We start from the raw sequence: 17,235 nt of genomic DNA, 5'->3' as shown, positions 1-17,235 counted from the left end.
AGATCACATATTATATAATTCCATTTATATGAATGCTTAGCATAGCAAATCCATAAAGACAGAAAGCAGATTAGTGGTTGCAAGGTGCTCAGAGGGAACAGTTAATGGCTATGGAATTTCTTTTTTGGAGTGATGAAAATGTTCTGTGATTAAATAATGGTGATAGTTGCACAGCCATGTGAATACACTAAAAACTACTCAACTGTACACTCTATAGTGGTGAATTTTATAGTATATGAATTTTATCTGAACAAAAATCCCACAAAAGATCGGCACAATCTGGTAAGTCAAACAAATTGGAATAAACATTTCAAAAGCAACTTGTAGTTACTGTTTTCAATACTTTATGGAATTCTTGGGGAAAATGCATAAATAGAAATTCAACAATATACTCTAAATGTTATTAGAAAGTAAAGTACTATTGCAATATCTAAGGCAGATATATTGCTTTCCAAGTAAACTTGGGTTTTCACTGGTAACATTAATTGACAATCTGAACATCTAATTTGGGAAAATCTCACAGAGAAACTAAGTGTCATTTAAACTGTGGAAAGATACGCTTAGCAAAGGAGTTACCGACCACTTTTCCCATAAACATTAGTTTGTTGTTAATTAACACTCATCTATCATCACGTTGGAAAACCCTCTAAGGCCTGGTATTTATCAAAAGCAGTCCTACATAACACAGGCAATTCGTGCTCTTCACAGACACTGAAGTTGGAACCAAATAGCTCCATACAAGGCTGAGACAAACAGCTACTAGTACATTAGGGAATAAGCATAACAGTATAACTGGTCATGTGAGAACAGTACAATTTAAGAAATCTAAAGACAGTCATACTAGTCTAAATTACAGAAGCAGTATGCTTATAGACACACTTTCAAAAACTGCTTCTTGGGAGCCTGACAACTTATAGGAATCGTCTTAAAGCCTGACAAGTTAAAAAAATAATCTCTCTCAGCATAAGCCCATTATTATGCTAACTATAATTAAAGTGCTTTGAAGAAAAAAAAATTTTATAAAGCCTCAAATATTCCATATAAAACTGCATTAAAACACTATTTGCCCTGGGAGGAATGGTGACCAAAATACTTAATGGAGCAGAGGAATGTAACAATAAAAATACTTGAAAAGACATGGAAATCTTAAAGGTTCACAGACAGCTCTTCACAGATACCTTGTATTTTATATACATTATACTAATTTCCAGTTTAACCACAGATATCCATGGCCAACTGCTAAAAAGACCACCATGCTAAGGTTCATTAATGGTGTCCTGTATCACAAGCTCCAAGTACTTCCCTAATCATGCTCAGTTACAAGGCAGATTGGCCAGACCAGCTGCCATAAAGAAAACTAACTTTTTAGACCACAAATTCCAAGCAAGCTGAGGCCTAGTTCTATTCTTCTCACCACTGTACCTAGCACAGTGGGGCGACTGAATGAATAAGTGAATATAAATGCCATCTCTCCTGAATAGAGAACAGAAAGGAGATTAACCAAATAACTAACAGATAACAAATGGCATCAGGCTTTTAGAATAACAATATCCAGTACTGAGATACTAATAAACACACACTTTCATATACTGCTGGTAGAACTATAAAGTAGGTAAACATATGTCTTGATGAAAATAAAAATTTTAAATATAAAATTTCACTTTAAAGAGGCTGGGCAAGAATGCTGTTTAAAGAAATCACCAAGGGTGTCTGGGTGGCTCAGTCGGTTAAGTGTCCGACTCTTGATTTTGGCTCAGGTCATGATCTCATGGTTAGTGGGTTCAAGCCCTGCGTCCGGTTCTCTGCTGTCATGTCAGCTCAGGGCCTGGAGCCTGCTTTGGATTCTGTGTCTCCCTCCCTCTGCCCCTCCCCCGTTTGTGCTCTGTCTCTGCCTCCCAAAAATAAACATTAAAAAAAAAAAAAAATTAAAGAAATCACCAATCTGAGGAATCGAAAGGTATAAGTGACAGGGACAAGAAAGGGACTTAGGAAAGGTTGACAGAGAGGGACCCACTGGAAATAAAATAGAGAAAGTAAACAGAATAGATTTCCAGACAGTAAGTGAAAGAGGTAGGCTTTGGAGCTCCTGGTCAGGTCAACAGAGCAGAGCAAGATTTCTGGAAGGGGGGATAGTCCCCATTTCAGGTCAAATGAGGTACATGTTGTCTCTAAAATCCAAATGTGCCGCTTTGTGATGGGAAAAATCAGCTAGGTATAGCAGGTTATTATTTATTTTATCTATCTATCTATCTATCTATCTATCTGTTTATTTATTTATTTATTACCTTAGAAAAGGTATCTCAACATAATCCAAACCACTGGACTCCTAGAAAGTTCATCAAGGTAACAGGCACCTGAATTTTTGTGAGAATTATCCTCTCTCTGGCATGCATGCACTTTACCAAAATGTCTATAGGAGTTGTTACATCCAACTCAGCAGATCAAATCATCATGGTACCAATATAATGGATCAGCATATGTCCTATGGAAGGGAGAGGCTATCCAAGTCCTTGCAGGCTAGCTTATGACATAAAGTTTGATATAGCCCTGAGATAAGTTAGTGGAGGTATACTGCTGACACCACCAGTTGAAAGCAAATCAATTCTGATGGTTTTGCCTCATAAGTATATAGAAAAAAAAAAGCATATATCAGATCAATATTTCCATACCGAATGCCAGGGGTTGCATTGATTTGTTCCAGCAACAAAACCTCACTTGGAACAACTTTAATTGAAGCCACCATTTGATTAAGCTTATGATAACCCACTATCGTTCTCTAAGATCCATCTGTCCTCTTCAATGCCAGTTAAGTTGAATAGGGATGTGATAGGAATCACCACTTCTGCATCTTTCAAATTCTTAATGGTAGCTCTGCAATCCCTCCATGTAATAATTTATCTTGGTAAGTAGATAACATTCTAGTGGCTTCCACAGGTCAGTTAACCAATGTGGGATCTCTGTTAGCTGTTCAATATGTCTACTCCAAATATGCATTCCAGGAAAATGGAAATAACCAACCACATTGGGCCCACTGTTAGATGGGCCTAAGCCAAAATTCCATTGACTGATAGAAAACAGTGGTGTTTGGAATGTTCTAGAATTCATTACACTCAGAGTCAATATTCAGCAATCCCTAAAGAGTCTATTTCTCATTCCCCAATGTCCATTATTCTAGTAAGTGGCTGCAGGTCTTTGGGGGAAGCCTAGAAGCAGATCAACAGTATAAATTTTTGGCTATATGGCAGGACCCAGCTTTCCCTTCATTAAAAGGTTCTTGGACCTGGCTTACATCTGGGGACAGATTGAGGGGTTATAAACTCTGTTGAGGTCATTCAAGTCACACTTCTGTTCCCCAGGTCTAGAGCTCTTCTGTATATAAAAATCAATGAATAATTCATAAAGTTTCCCATCTATCTCAGCTGTGCAGATACTATAACCAAATTCACCCATGAAAAAGATCTCCGTCAACTCAGAATTCTCTGATTACCGCTTTGGCTTTCCTTACCATTACAGTAACCACACCCTCACCCTTTGTCTTTTGCAATGAAGTGCCAGTATTTGTTGCTGTCACCTGGGATTCCATTACTCCTGAATAATTCAAGGATCCTAATTTGATGGCAACAGTTATCCTGTCATTCTTTTAAAAAACAGCCAATAGAGCTCTTCAAGGATGTTGGGGCTCTCCTCCTGAGTGGATTTCTCAGAGCTCTGAGAAAAGGAGTGGTCTCTAGACTCACCTGGGGAACACGTGTGGTCAAGTTTTTTGTTTTTGTTTTTGTTTTTTTAATGAAAAACCCACTCTAGCATTCTAATCTCCTTAAACCTTTGGATAACTTCCTCTATATAAATAAAATTCTAGCATCTATCTCAACTTTACTTAGTTTAGGCCACCTTTTAGTGTAGTTTTTAGTTAACTAACCAAGCAAACTGTTAGAACCACTCATAGCCCTCTGACCTAATACCTTCAATCTGGAATCTCTGCTTAGTGAGCCTTTATCAATAAATTCAGCCTGATTCAATTTTATATACCTTCTGCTCTATTCCATTCCTACACCATCCCCCAGGTAATTGCAGATAAATCATTTATTTCTTTCAGTGTGTATCACACTTCCTCATGGGTAACGCTTAGTAGGTAAGTACCTCATGCCCTGGGGGCTGTTGCAAGGGGGTTACAGAGGTATAAAAGCAATGAGAGGTGGTGAGAGAAGATGCAGTCTCTTAAAAAGCAACTTAACTACCTTAAGGCAAGCCATTATAGATTCCTCAGGAGACTAACTTCCCTCAGACAGAGGTAGGATGGTAAAGTAAAGGTGGCTAGAAAGAATTAAGGAGTCCAAGGTACCTAGCTTCACTGGAATCTGCCCATATTCCCCACCCCAATTTTCAGTTTTCCATTCTTTCTCTACATAACCTTAACACAAGAGACTACAAAACTAGAAGTTCAATTTATATTGTAACTCAGCCACCTGCAGGATTAGATTTTGGGTTTGGTTTTCAGAAATCTCTGCCTTTGGCTACAAGAGATAGGGGTTTCTTTTACAGCAGTCATAGAGGATTTCACTTCTTTATGTGGATTCTGAGCTCAGAAGCTAAAGCCATTTCCTTTCCTAAGTTCCCCAATATAGTTTGAAGGGATCAACTATCCCATTATTATTATTTTCATGTTAAAATGTTCTGTGGCAGTAAATACTTGGTCTCCCATAGTTTTACCTTTTATGGGCACTTGATTACTAGTGTCTAAAGCTGATAAACTAACTGCTTTGCTACAGCATGCCATGGATCACCAGTGTCCCCTCTGCCACTTGAAACAGGGCCGTTAATGCTTTTAAATGTAATTAGACCTGAGAACCAATTCTGGAAAACCTAGAACTAATTTAGGAGCCCATCATTACTACGTTACTGTTCTTCTACAACTAATTATGATACAGGTGTCTTTATCAGTCAGCATTTGAACAGAGAACACTAGGAATGATAGAGAATATGGCATTTATAATGGAGATTTGGCCTTAAGTAATGGTGAACCTGGTCAGTTTATGTTCAGCTGTTGATTCTGTCTGGGGCTGGGGCTGGGCCTGGCCCAGTGTTTGGAGAAGCCGATAGAGAGGAAATGGGGGAAGCTGAGGAGCCCTGTGGCTCTCCCATGCCAAGGATGTTTGTGAGCTGCAGTAGCTCCCAGGGTGCCCACGCTTATCTTCTGAGAGTAAGAATATGGATGCAGTCTCACTTCCACCTTGCAAAATCAGAACACCTCATTGTCCACAGTAACCAGGAACTATGCAAGAAAAGGTATTCTGGGAAATGCAGCTCTACCCTACCAAATTTGACATAATACAAATACACCATACCATCTTTGTCTTTTTTAAAAAAAAAGTACTTGTTTGGATTTGACCTAAGTTTTAACTTTAAAAAAAAAATTTTTTTTAATGTTTATTTTCGAGAGAGAGAAAGAGCATGAGTGGGGGGAGGGGCAGAGAGGGAGGGAGACAGAATCCGAAGCAAGCTCCAGGCTCTGAGCTGTCAGCTGAGCCGGATGCAGGATTCAAACTCACGAACCGCAAGATCATGACCCAAGCTAAAGTCGGTCGCTTAACCGACTGAGCCACCCAGGCACCCCCCTAAGTTTTAACTTCTAACCCTTTCTATTATTGCTTATTTCTGCTCTCACACTTTCAGTTCCCAAGGGTCTTCCATTTTCTCTAGTCATCATTAAAAACAGCTTTTATTCTTGTTTCATGTTTGTGACACACTCTGCTTTTTACATTTTTTTTCTAGTTTCCTACTGCTTCATACCTTTTCTTCCACATTCTCCTTTTAACTTTTCATGTAAGAGGTTTCCCTTACATATCTGCTTATCCTTGCCAACATGTTCATATTAATATTTAAGGCCTCTTCTCTTGGTTATTATTATTATTATTTTTTTTTTAGAAACAATGCCTCCAGTCTCTAGTCAATTTGAACTCAAATACTACTAAATACTCTTATTGCTGTTTTCTCTTCTCTTCCTTATTCTTGTGTATTTATGTTTTCACTCCTTTATCAATATTTAAGGGAAATTTGGGAAGAAGGAAAGATAAATCCATAATGTGCACTTTAACATATTTCGCATGAAGTCCCTGAACATGGCTGACAGAGTCAACCTCTGTATCTCTGGAAAATTTACAAGAGGCAGATCTGTTTATGGAAGTGTGAATTAAATAACGTTTTAAAAATAAGGAGCTACTTCTTTATTTAAAGTAATAACATGCTCTAAATTCCAGCCAATCTATGTGATATTTATAGCCAGTGTTAGATGACAATAAGTATGTTTAAATCTCCAAGTCAGCTATAATAGATAACAATGAACACTTCAGAAGTTATGGTTCCACTGTAGCCTAGCACAAAAGAATGGTGGTAAAAAATGGCACTACCTGTGCCCCTCAAGAACATAAAGATTAAAGCTGTGCCCTTTCATGTCAAAAAACCTATTTTTGATTTCAAACTTTTAATTTATTGCTAAGCAAAGTTTCGTAAAAGCCCTTTCTTCTCTTATCCCTCTTATTTTTTAAGTTTATTTATTCATTCTGAAAGAGAATGCATGGGGGTTGGGGAGGGCAGAGGGGCAGAGAGAGAGAGAGAGAGAGAGAGAGAGAGAGAGCGTGTGCACGAGCCTGTGAGAGAGAATCCCCAGCAGGCTCTGCACTGTCAGCGTGGGGCTTGATCCCAGGAACCTTGGGATCATGACCTGAGCTGAAACCAAGAGTAGGAGGCTTAACTGACTGGGCTACCCAGGCACACACACCCCCTCCCCCACCAAAGAGTTAAAATCTTACAGGGTAGCATTCTAGCCTGCTTCAAGACAGAGCAAACATATACTATCCACTTGATAATTTCTTCATTCTGGTTAGCAAATGAACACTATTTTAAGCAACATATACTAGACACATCAATACTATAAGCACCATGTAGCTGATTTGGTACTGAAACCACTTAATTTTAAAAGAAATATCAGCAATTTTAAGCCAATTGAATAATTAAATGTTCTCAAGAGGCCTCATTTATTTATGTTCGTAAAAAAGCAATGAGAGTAAAACTGCATGTTGAAATTCCAAAATTTGTACTTTCATAGCTCCAAAACTGCTTTTATGTGCAATGATGGGATTTTTAAGATATGTTATGAAGTAAAAATAAAACCTATCTTTATATTTAACAAAAATGAAGAAATATCCTTATGAATGTTGGATCATTAATAAGCTATGTGAACTATTTGAAAATACTGTTAATAAAGATCCTTTCTAATCCAAGGATCTAAAATTAATACAGGAAGTAGTTATTAATGTCTTAACACTCCAAAGGACCCCATGCACATGATCTAAGCAATATACGTAAGCAATACAAACATGCAAACACTCTAAACCTTAAAGTAGGTTCTAATTTACTGTTATAAGTATCTGTATAGCCTATATTAGTTTAAAAACTAATTTCATATTTATGTATATGTGTATATATAAATACATATTTATATAAAAATACACCCACACCCACACATAAAACTTCAAACCACAGCAGGAAATTAAGGACAAATTCAAGTATTACCAAGCAGTAAATTTTAACTATTTCCCTCCCTTAAAATTTTTTTTTGGATGTTTATTTATTCTTAGAGAAAGAGAGAACCATAGAGACTTAAGAGTCTCTTATGGTTTGTATAAGGGGCCAGTCTAATATATGGGTTATACAAATCTTTTTAAGGATAAGAGATAATTTTGCTTTATTTTACATATCAGAAAAAAAATACTAAAGGACAAAAGTCCAAAACTAATTTCTCCAAATGTATTATTGTTGATTTTTTATCAACAAAAATGATAATCTATGAATGTGAAAGGTACTAGTAAGCTTAATTTTCTGCATTTTTAGTAGACAAAAAAAAATGCATTTAAACTAAGGAGTTATTCTTTTTTTTTTTTTTTTTAATTTTTTTTTCAACGTTTATTTATTTTTGGGACAGAGAGAGACAGAGCATGAACGGGGGAGGAGCAGAGAGAGAGGGAGACACAGAATCGGAAACAGGCTCCAGGCTCTGAGCCATCAGCCCAGAGCCCGACGCAGGGCTCGAACTCGCGGACCGCGAGATCGTGACCTGGCTGAAGTCGGTTGCTTAACCGACTGCGCCACCCAGGCGCCCCAAGGAGTTATTCTTCAAAGAACCCAGACTCTACTTCACTCCCCTCTGGGATTATCTGCTTATCCTAACCAATTTAAATCAAACAGGTAAGATTTCAGGTTCCCATCTACAAAGAAGATAAAAAGTAAAGCCTCAGTTTCTGGTTTTATATATAACTTCTGCATTCCTTGTGAGGGAATAAGACAAATGAATAAAGAGTTTTAAATAATTCCAGTTAGGGGCACTTGGGTGACTCAGTAGGTTAAGCATCCAACCTGGGCTCAGGTCATGGTCTTGTGGTTCGTGAGTTCAAGCCCCACGCTGGGCTCTGTGCTGATTGCTCAGATACTGGAGCCTGCTTCAGATTCTGTGTCTCCCTCCCTCTCTGCTCCTCCCCTACTCGTGCTCTGCCTCTCCCTCTCAAAAATAAACATTAAAAAAATGTTTTTAGTAATTTGAATTAATACAATTTAAGTTACTGGGAGGGCAAATAAATCAGCAATAAACCTAAAACATCATTTCTCCAGTTTCTCATTTTAAAAAGAAAACGGCCTTTAAAGTTAAAATATCATAAATAAAAATCAACAAATAAGAAAATAGTCTTCAAGCTAATTTCAAAATAAGGATTGTACTAAAATGTTACCAGCTCATTAAAGAAATGGTATTTTCAATTTAGGTTAGCATTACTTAAAAGTACTGTTATATAATACAGTAAAATCTGACAACTACCTAAGCTTAAAACCCAAGAAATACAGGGGAAAATGTACACGCCTAAATTCTCAAAACTAAAGAAGCACCAAGCAAACATACTCTTCAATACATTTAAACACAAGTTATGACACATCTGTTTTGAAATTTAAAAATTAATAATCTTGCATTTTAATGCCAATAGACAAATCATATAAACTAGTTTTTTTTTAATCTCTGAACACCAAAAATACATTTCTCTCTGACCCCTAACCTATGACCTTTCTCAGATTTGAACATACAGTAAAAGAAAAAAACACTTAAAAATCTCTGATTATTGTACACCAGGGAATGTTTTGTTTTTAAAATTTGTGACAAACTCAAATGAGACAGAGAAGCAAAGGTCTCAAGAGATTAATGGTTAACATTTCAAATTTACTATGGACCATGAAGACTACTTATAAAATATGATTAAAAGCTAAAATAATGGTACTATTACTATGATGACAATAATGATAATTTATTAAGTCCACACGTGAGGCCAGAAACTAGCTAAACACTTTGCAGAATCCAATCTTTAAAACATTACAGGCAGGTATTATACCCTTTTTCCAAATGGGGAAAACTGAGGTACTGTGTTTAAAGGAGGTGTCAAAAATTATAAAACTTAACAGAGTAAAGAACAAAACCCAGATTTGTCTGTGTTCAAAGCAAGTGTACTCACCCCATGTGCTATAATATAGGATTTATTGTATAATACTAATAGAAAGGAAGGATAGGAATTTAGGTATCTCTATAGATCTTTCTCAAAGGAGGTGTAAATAATAACTCTGTGGATGGGGAAAAAATTATAAATAACTATTCTTGCAACAAAGAAACAAGTATGCTAAGTCATATATATAGGAATATGCTTCATGATGAAATAGCATGCCCCAGTTTTAACAAAATATTTACACACATTCATATACAAAGAGACCAAAAATAAAGGGCAGTGGGTCATCCTGTGGTAGAGAAATAATAAAAACATAAAAACTCTCCACTGGGCTAGTTTTACCATATTTTTATTTTTTAATTTTTTTAATGTTTGTTTATTTTTGAGAGAGAGAAGAGAGTGAGGGAGGAACAGAGAGAGAGACAGAGAGACAGAGAGAGAGAGAGACAGAGAGAGACACAGAATCTGAAGCAGGGTCCAGGCTCTGAGCTGTCAGCACAGACACCGATGTGGGGCTCAAACTCATAAACCATGAGATCATGACCTAAAGTTTGATGTTTAACCAACTGAGCCACCCAGGCATCCCTACCATATTTTTTCAATACATTAATATGTGCAACCTTGAGGACATTACGCTAAGTGAAATAAACCAGTAACAAAAATACAAATACTATATGATCCCACTTACATGAGGTATTTAAGTAGTCAAGTTCACAGAATCAAAGTGGAATGGCAGTTATTAGGGGCTGTGGGGAAAATGGGGAGTTCTTAATGGGTCTAGAGTTTCAGTTTTACAAAACAAAAGAGTTCTGTAGATATGTTGCACAACAAATTGAATATACTTAACGCTATTGAACTGTGTAACTTTAAAATGGTTAGGATGGGGAAAAATAAAGATTTTGTAGTAATACATAAATAGATACATATCAATAGAATTAAAAATTAAAATTTCATTTCCTCAATCAGTAGCCACAGTTCAATTGCTCAACAGCTGTATGTAGCCATTCAAGACAGCATGGATACAACATTTTCTCACAAAAATTTCTATTAGATAGCACTGGATCACAGTATGCAGAAACAGACCCAAATTCATATGGGAATTTGTATTCAATACTGAATCTGTGTGATAAAGGTAGCACTTCAAATCAGTGGGGAAAGAATTATTGAGTAAATAGTATTGGGACGATTTGTGAGCCTGGGGGAGAACAAAGAAGAAGGGAATAAAGATAAAGCCATATCTTAACTCCTACTCAAAAGAAATTCTGGATGAATCAAAGATTTGTACTTAAAAAGTGAAATGATAAATGTATTAACACATAATTCTAATTAAGAAAGGCCTTCCCAAATAGAATGGAAAGCCAGAGCACAAACACTCAGAAGATCTTCTTTTTAGGAAAATAAAAAACTTTACAAGAAGAAAGCCTAGACAACTGGAAAGGAGGGTGGAGGGGTGTGGTGTGTTCCATTTTCTCAATCAATTGAAAAACGTAACTCAGTTGAAAAAAGTAAACTGAAAGTACCAATCTACTCGGTAAAAAACTGCTCAATTTTACTTGCAATTTAAATATTCTATTAAAAATTACATTTTCAACCATCTAAGGGCAAAGATAATCTCAGTGTTAATGTTAAATAGGAACTAATGGATTTAAAAACTGATACAACTTATTCAGAGGGTCATTTTTAAATATGTAACAAAAATCAAAAGCAACAAACAATATTTATGGATAAAATGATACTGAGTCTAGAACTGACTAAAATAACCTGAGGAAGGGGCACCTGGGTAGCTCCGTAGGTTAAATGTCTGACTCTTGATTTCAGTTCAAGTCATGATCTCATGGTTTATGAGTTTGAGCCCCATGTCAGGCTCTATGTTAACAGTGAGGAGCCTGCTTGGGATTCTCTCTCTCTCGCTCTCGCTCTCTGCCCTTCCCTCCCATCCCCCACACATGCTCACTCTCTAAATAAATAAATAAACTTAAAAAAAAAAATAACCTGAGGTATAAAAAAACAGAGAAAGTTGGTTCAGATTTAAGTAAGACTGGGTATACATTGATAGTAGGTGTACCAGAGTGGTGAGTATATGGGGGATTTCATTTATTTTTTGTGTGTTTGAATTTTTCCAAAAAGTTTTTCATGTTATGCATAGCCTTTAAACCAGGAAGTCCATTGTTAGGAATTTAGCCTACAGTTACATTATACAATGTAAGTACAAGAATGTTCTGGAAGAAAACTAAATTTCCATTACAGAATGGGTTGAGTAAATTATGTTTATCTACACATAGTAATGTCCTATACCTTTAAAAAGTATGGAAGTCAATTATGTGACGGAGATTACAGAAAAGGGGAAAAAACATCAAGGGCAGAACAATAGGCATAGTCTGATCACAATTAAGTAAAAACAAAATCAAGCACGTGGATCTGTGAACACCCATAAGATACATGTGCATATTCATAATAAATTTTTAGAAGGCTATGTCAAAAATCTTAATAATGGTTTCGTCTGGTTGGGCAGGAGATGGGGAACTAGAAATCTGTGAGGAGGGACACTTATTTTTCAAACATTTTTTATACTGTGATTTTTTGGGGGACCTGTGAACATATTGCATTCATTACATTTATAATGAAAAACAACTAGATTTTTTAAATCCTTCCTCTACTGAGATGATTGTCATTTATTTAGGAACTGTCAATGTTCAGGGTACATGTTAGGGAGGAGCTGGTCTCAAAGCATATTTAAATTTTACAGAGCAAAACAGATGAGCCATAGTTCTCCTATTGCTGACCCTACCTCAGTGGTACCTGTATCTCACCCTGATGATCGATCCACAAATCTAACATTACATCAAATAATTGTTCTAGAGATGTAGGTCAGCTCCTTTCTTGGTGCTAATCAAACAATTAACAATTTTTATTGAGTATGTAAGTTCTGTGGAGGAATACAAATGAACAGGATTATATCTGCTCAAAAAGTTTAAAATCTTGCAAAGAAAAAATATGCATCATATAAGGAACAGAGAAGAATCTGCCATGCAAACATATTATGTACTGAGACAAGAAGTCAATGAAGGAATGCATAGTTGGGGTTCATGGAAGAAAAAAGATGGCAGATTTGATCTTAAGATATGAACTGGAGGCATCTGGGTGGCTCAGTTGGTTGAACATCTGACTTCGGCTCAAGTCATGATCTCATAGTTCATGAGTTGGAGCCCCACATCTGGATCTCTGCTGTCACTGCAGAGCCTGCTGCAGATCCTCTGTCTCCCTCTCTCTCTCTGCCCCTTCCCCACTCATGTGGGGTCGGTCTCTCTCTCTCTCAAAAATAAATAAATACTTTTTAAAAAAACTTAAGAAAAAAAGATATGAACTCGATTTAGATATACAGTAGGAAGAGGATTATCTAAGACCAGTGGAAAGAATGCACAGAAATAAAAAACTGAGATAATGTGACTCATTATGAGTAGAGACGGGGTTGGGTGGAGGGACAAGGAAGAAGTATAAAATAAGTAATCAAGAGGAGTAAAGTTCAAGGTGATATATATCCTAAAAAAACAGGCAAAGTTAATATTTTATAAAATAGGCAAAGGAGAGTTTTAACAAGCATTTGGCAGCACCGGCATGCAAGGTAGGATAAACTATGTACATGTCTTTGCTTCCTTTTGGCTTGCTTTCTTGACATGAAAAATAAAATAACAAACATTACTTCAATACCTCACTTCCAGACCCCGATTCTAGTGGTCTCTTCTTTCTTGGTCCAATGGCCGCAAGAGCTGTGAGGTTAGCATCTCTATGCTGTATCTGCGCAAGCTCCAACTGTTGTAACTAGAAGATGGAACAACAACAACAACAAAAAAGTCAATGTTTTCAGAGTCATGCTCAGAAGGAGGAAGAAACTGATCATTAAGCCTATTTCTGTGTTCTTTACCAAATAAGTTACAGTATAAAATAAATGATAAATTCCCCTAACAGTCAAGAGCACATCATTTCCTAATGCCTTTACTCCAACAAACTCTTTAGTCCTGAATCTCTAAACAATAAGAGGCAGAATTTAGGTAAGGAAGAAGTATAGAATAGAAGAAAAGCCAGAACAAAAAAGGGCATCTAGTGCTTAATCTATCCTTAGTTTAATCACAGGTAAGAAATACCTGAAGAATAAATTGAACAGTAAATTGGAGAGAAACTGGCCACACTATAGTCAACTTTTTCAAAATAAAAGTTACTTGAAAATAAAGACAGTTTTTGTAAATTATAGGAAAGAGTTCTATGCTGTATGGTTTACAAACTACTTCCTTAAAAATTTACTCATTTAACTCTTACAACCACATTAAAAAGTATAATATTAATTATAATAGGATATGAAAGTTATACATATATGTACCATCTTTTTTTTTTTTTACTAAGGAAGACATGCCCTAAGAGCTTAGAAAAACTTCATAAAGGTTACATAAATAAATAAATAAGTGGTAGAAACAGAACTCAGAGCCAAGTGTTCTTATTACAAGCCCTTTCTATAGATCACACTTTCACATGGATTTACTCTATATTTATCTTCATGCTAAAAACTGAAAGTACTATTTTGCTGTAGAGTTTTTATCATAATTAACCCAGAATATCCAAATCTACAAGATATAATTATTTACTATGTGGGTACTCATGAAAGGTGCTCATGAAAGATGCCCCATTAAAAGACAGATAAATAAGACATTAGAACTATAAAATAAATACATGAAACCATAGTATCATTTCACAAGGGCAGGTGAGTGTCAAATGGTATTTCAGAAAGAAAAGAAAGAAAAGAAAAGAAAAGAAAAGAAAAGAAAAGAAAAGAAAAGAGAAAAGAGAAAAGAAAAGAAAAGAAAGGAAAGAAAGAAAGAAAGAAAGAAAGAAAGAAAGAAAAAAGAGAAAGGAAAGAGAAAAGAAAAGAAAAGAAAGGAAAGGAAAGGAAAGGAAAGGAAAGGAAAAGAAAAGAAAAGAAAAGAAAAGAAAAGAGAAAAGAAAAGAAAAGAAAAGAAAAGAAAAGAAAAGAAAAGAAAAGAAAAGAAAAGAAAAGAAAAGATAACCAAGTCAAAATAAAACATCACTACGAGGTCCTTAAGCTTCTCCAGAAGAAGAAGAACGTTCAGTTACCATCAAACCTTATTATTATGGAGAGAAATGAATAAAGAACCTGCCACTGGTTGCTAAACAAATATTCAAACAATATCAGGCTCTAAGATAGCCAATTGAAAGTAACCTGTTGAGGAACCCTATACACACACATTGAACATTCTTTAAAAAGAACATTGACCAGGGTACCTGGTGGTTCAGTCGGTTAAGCTTTCGACTTCAGCTCATGATCTCACAGTTTGTGAGTTTGAACTCAGCATTGGGCTCTGTGCTAACAGCTCAGAGCCTGGACCCTGCCTAAGATTCTGTTTCCTTCTCTCTCTGTCCTTTCCTGGCTTGTGCTCTGTCTCTCTCAAAAATAAACATCAAAAATATTTTTTTTTAAAGAGAATTGACCAAATTTTGAACATATTAAAAAAAGAGCAGGATGAAAATAGTAAAGTTTAGTGGTGAAATAGGCAGTCTCAAGGAGATACAAAGTAAAGACCACTTCAGGATATTTTATAGTATTAGAGGAAAGACCAAAAATAATCCCTAGGTAACTGAGTCTTTAGTAAAGCAGAAAACATAACTAAAAATAAAAAAAAAAAATTAACTAAGAACCATTCTCCATTTGCTTTTCACAAATTACAGGGAAGAAAACCCTCTTTTAAACTGTAGTTTTACACACACACACACACACACACACACACACACACACACACACACACTGCTAAAAAACTGTTTTCAGGGATTGTAAACTGTCCTTTGTTGATGCTGGCCTTTTAAAAAGTACAGATAGGGGCGCCTGGGTGGCGCAGTCGGTTAAGCGTCCGACTTCAGCCAGGTCACGATCTCGCGGTCCGTGAGTTCGAGCCCTGCGTCGGGCTCTGGGCTGATGGCTCAGAGCCTGGAGCCTGTTTCCAATTCTGTGTCTCCCTCTCTCTCTGCCCCTCCCCCGTTCATGCTCTGTCTCTGTCCCAAAAATAAATAAACGTTGAAAAAAAAAATAATTAAAAAAAAAAAAAAAGTACAGATAGTTTCAGAGTCTGATGCTGTCATAATCTGGAACTTCAGGTGACAAAATGCGATTTTAATTAATCTACCCTGCAGCACAAATCAAACAATCAGCTATATTTTTTAAGTCTTTCCCTGGAGAAAATTAGCATCTGCAAGATAGTCACAACAAATAAAAAGTTTTTAAATTGACCTCTGTCATCAAAATTCCCTACCTATGTAGTAAAACATTTTCTCCCACTCTGCAAAGTATACTTTGGTTTTCTGAAATCTCACATGTCTTAAGACAGAACACCCAAAACAGGTCCTTAAAAAAAAAAAAAAAAAAAAAAAAAAAGAACCTGACAAATTAGACTTCATACAAATTAGAAACATTCTTGCACTACAAAAGACATGGTTAAGAGAACAAAAAAACCACACTATTTATATTTAATTTCTCTATTTTTCTTTTTGTTGCCTTATTGTCTGGGCAATATAACACTGAGTAATAGTAATGAAAACAGACATCCTTGCCTTTTTCCTAATCTCTGGAAGAAAGCATTCAGTCATTTCATCATTAAGAATAATGTTAATAGTAGGGTTTCAATAGTTGCACTTTATCAGGTTAAGGAAGTCCTCTTCATTCCTAGATTTTTGAGAGTTATTCTTATTAATACATATTGAAATCCATCTAATGTATTTCTGCATTAATTGATATGATCTTTCTTAGATTGTTAATATGGTAGATTACATTCACTGATTTTTTAATATTAACACAGCTTTGCATTCCTGGGGGGGTAAACTCCACTTGGTCATGATATATTATTTTTATACATTGCTACATTTGATTTGCTAATATTTTGTTGAAGATGTTTACTTCTATGTTCACAAAGGATACTGAAATGTTTTCCTATTTTGTAATGTTTTTCTGGTTAGTTATCAGGATAATACTGGTCTCATAAAATGAACTGGAAGAGTTCCTAACTCTTCTGTTTCCTGAAAGAAATTGTGGAGACACAGTATTAATTCTTATTACTATAAATTTTTGGGAGAATTTACTAATAAGTAAAATGATCTAAGCCTGGAGATTTCTTCATTGAAAGGTTTTAACTATAAATTAACTTTAATAATTACAAAACTACTGAGGTTAGCTACCTCACTTGGCTAAGTTTTGACAGATGGTGCTTTTGAAAAAACTGGTCATTTCATCTAAGTTGTTGAACTACTTGCATGGAGTTGTTCTTTTGTATTCCCTTACCCTGCAGGGTCTGTAGTGATTTCCACCTCTTTTTTCCTGATATTGGTGATTTACATCTTTTTTCCTTCTCAGTCTAATTAGAGATTTGTCAATTTTATCATAAAAGAACTAGCTTTTGGGTTTATTGTCTCTATTTTTTCCTTTTGTTCTCAAAGTCATTGATTTCTGCTTTTATCTTTATTATTTACCTTCTTCTGCTTGCTTTGGATGTATATTGCTCTCCTTTTACCAGTTTCTTAAGATAAAAACTTAGATTATTAATTTGAGATCTTTCTTCTTCTCTAACATAAGCATTCTTCCTATCCTTTGAAGGATTACATTTGAATCAAATTACATTTGAAATGAGTCTCTTTGTAAACATAT

The 17,235-nt window shown here is 35.6% G+C and overlaps 1 protein-coding gene across 7 annotated transcripts in view; it reads right to left on the bottom strand.

Moving 5' to 3' along the window:
- TAF4B (TATA-box binding protein associated factor 4b) overlaps positions 1–17,235 on the bottom strand; it is a 187,655-nt gene that overhangs the window by 80,768 nt on the left and 89,652 nt on the right. For all 7 annotated transcript variants that reach the window (XM_045041945.1, XM_045041946.1, XM_006938826.5 and 4 more), the window contains one exon: positions 13,245–13,355. In XM_045041945.1, coding sequence (XP_044897880.1) covers positions 13,245–13,355 — 111 coding nt within the window. The remainder of the gene's footprint in view (positions 1–13,244; positions 13,356–17,235) is intronic.

The sequence above is a fragment of the Felis catus genome, chromosome D3, assembly GCF_018350175.1.
Source record: "Felis catus isolate Fca126 chromosome D3, F.catus_Fca126_mat1.0, whole genome shotgun sequence".
NCBI lineage: Eukaryota > Metazoa > Chordata > Mammalia > Carnivora > Felidae > Felis > Felis catus.
This window is presented reverse-complemented; position numbering and strand designations above follow the sequence as displayed.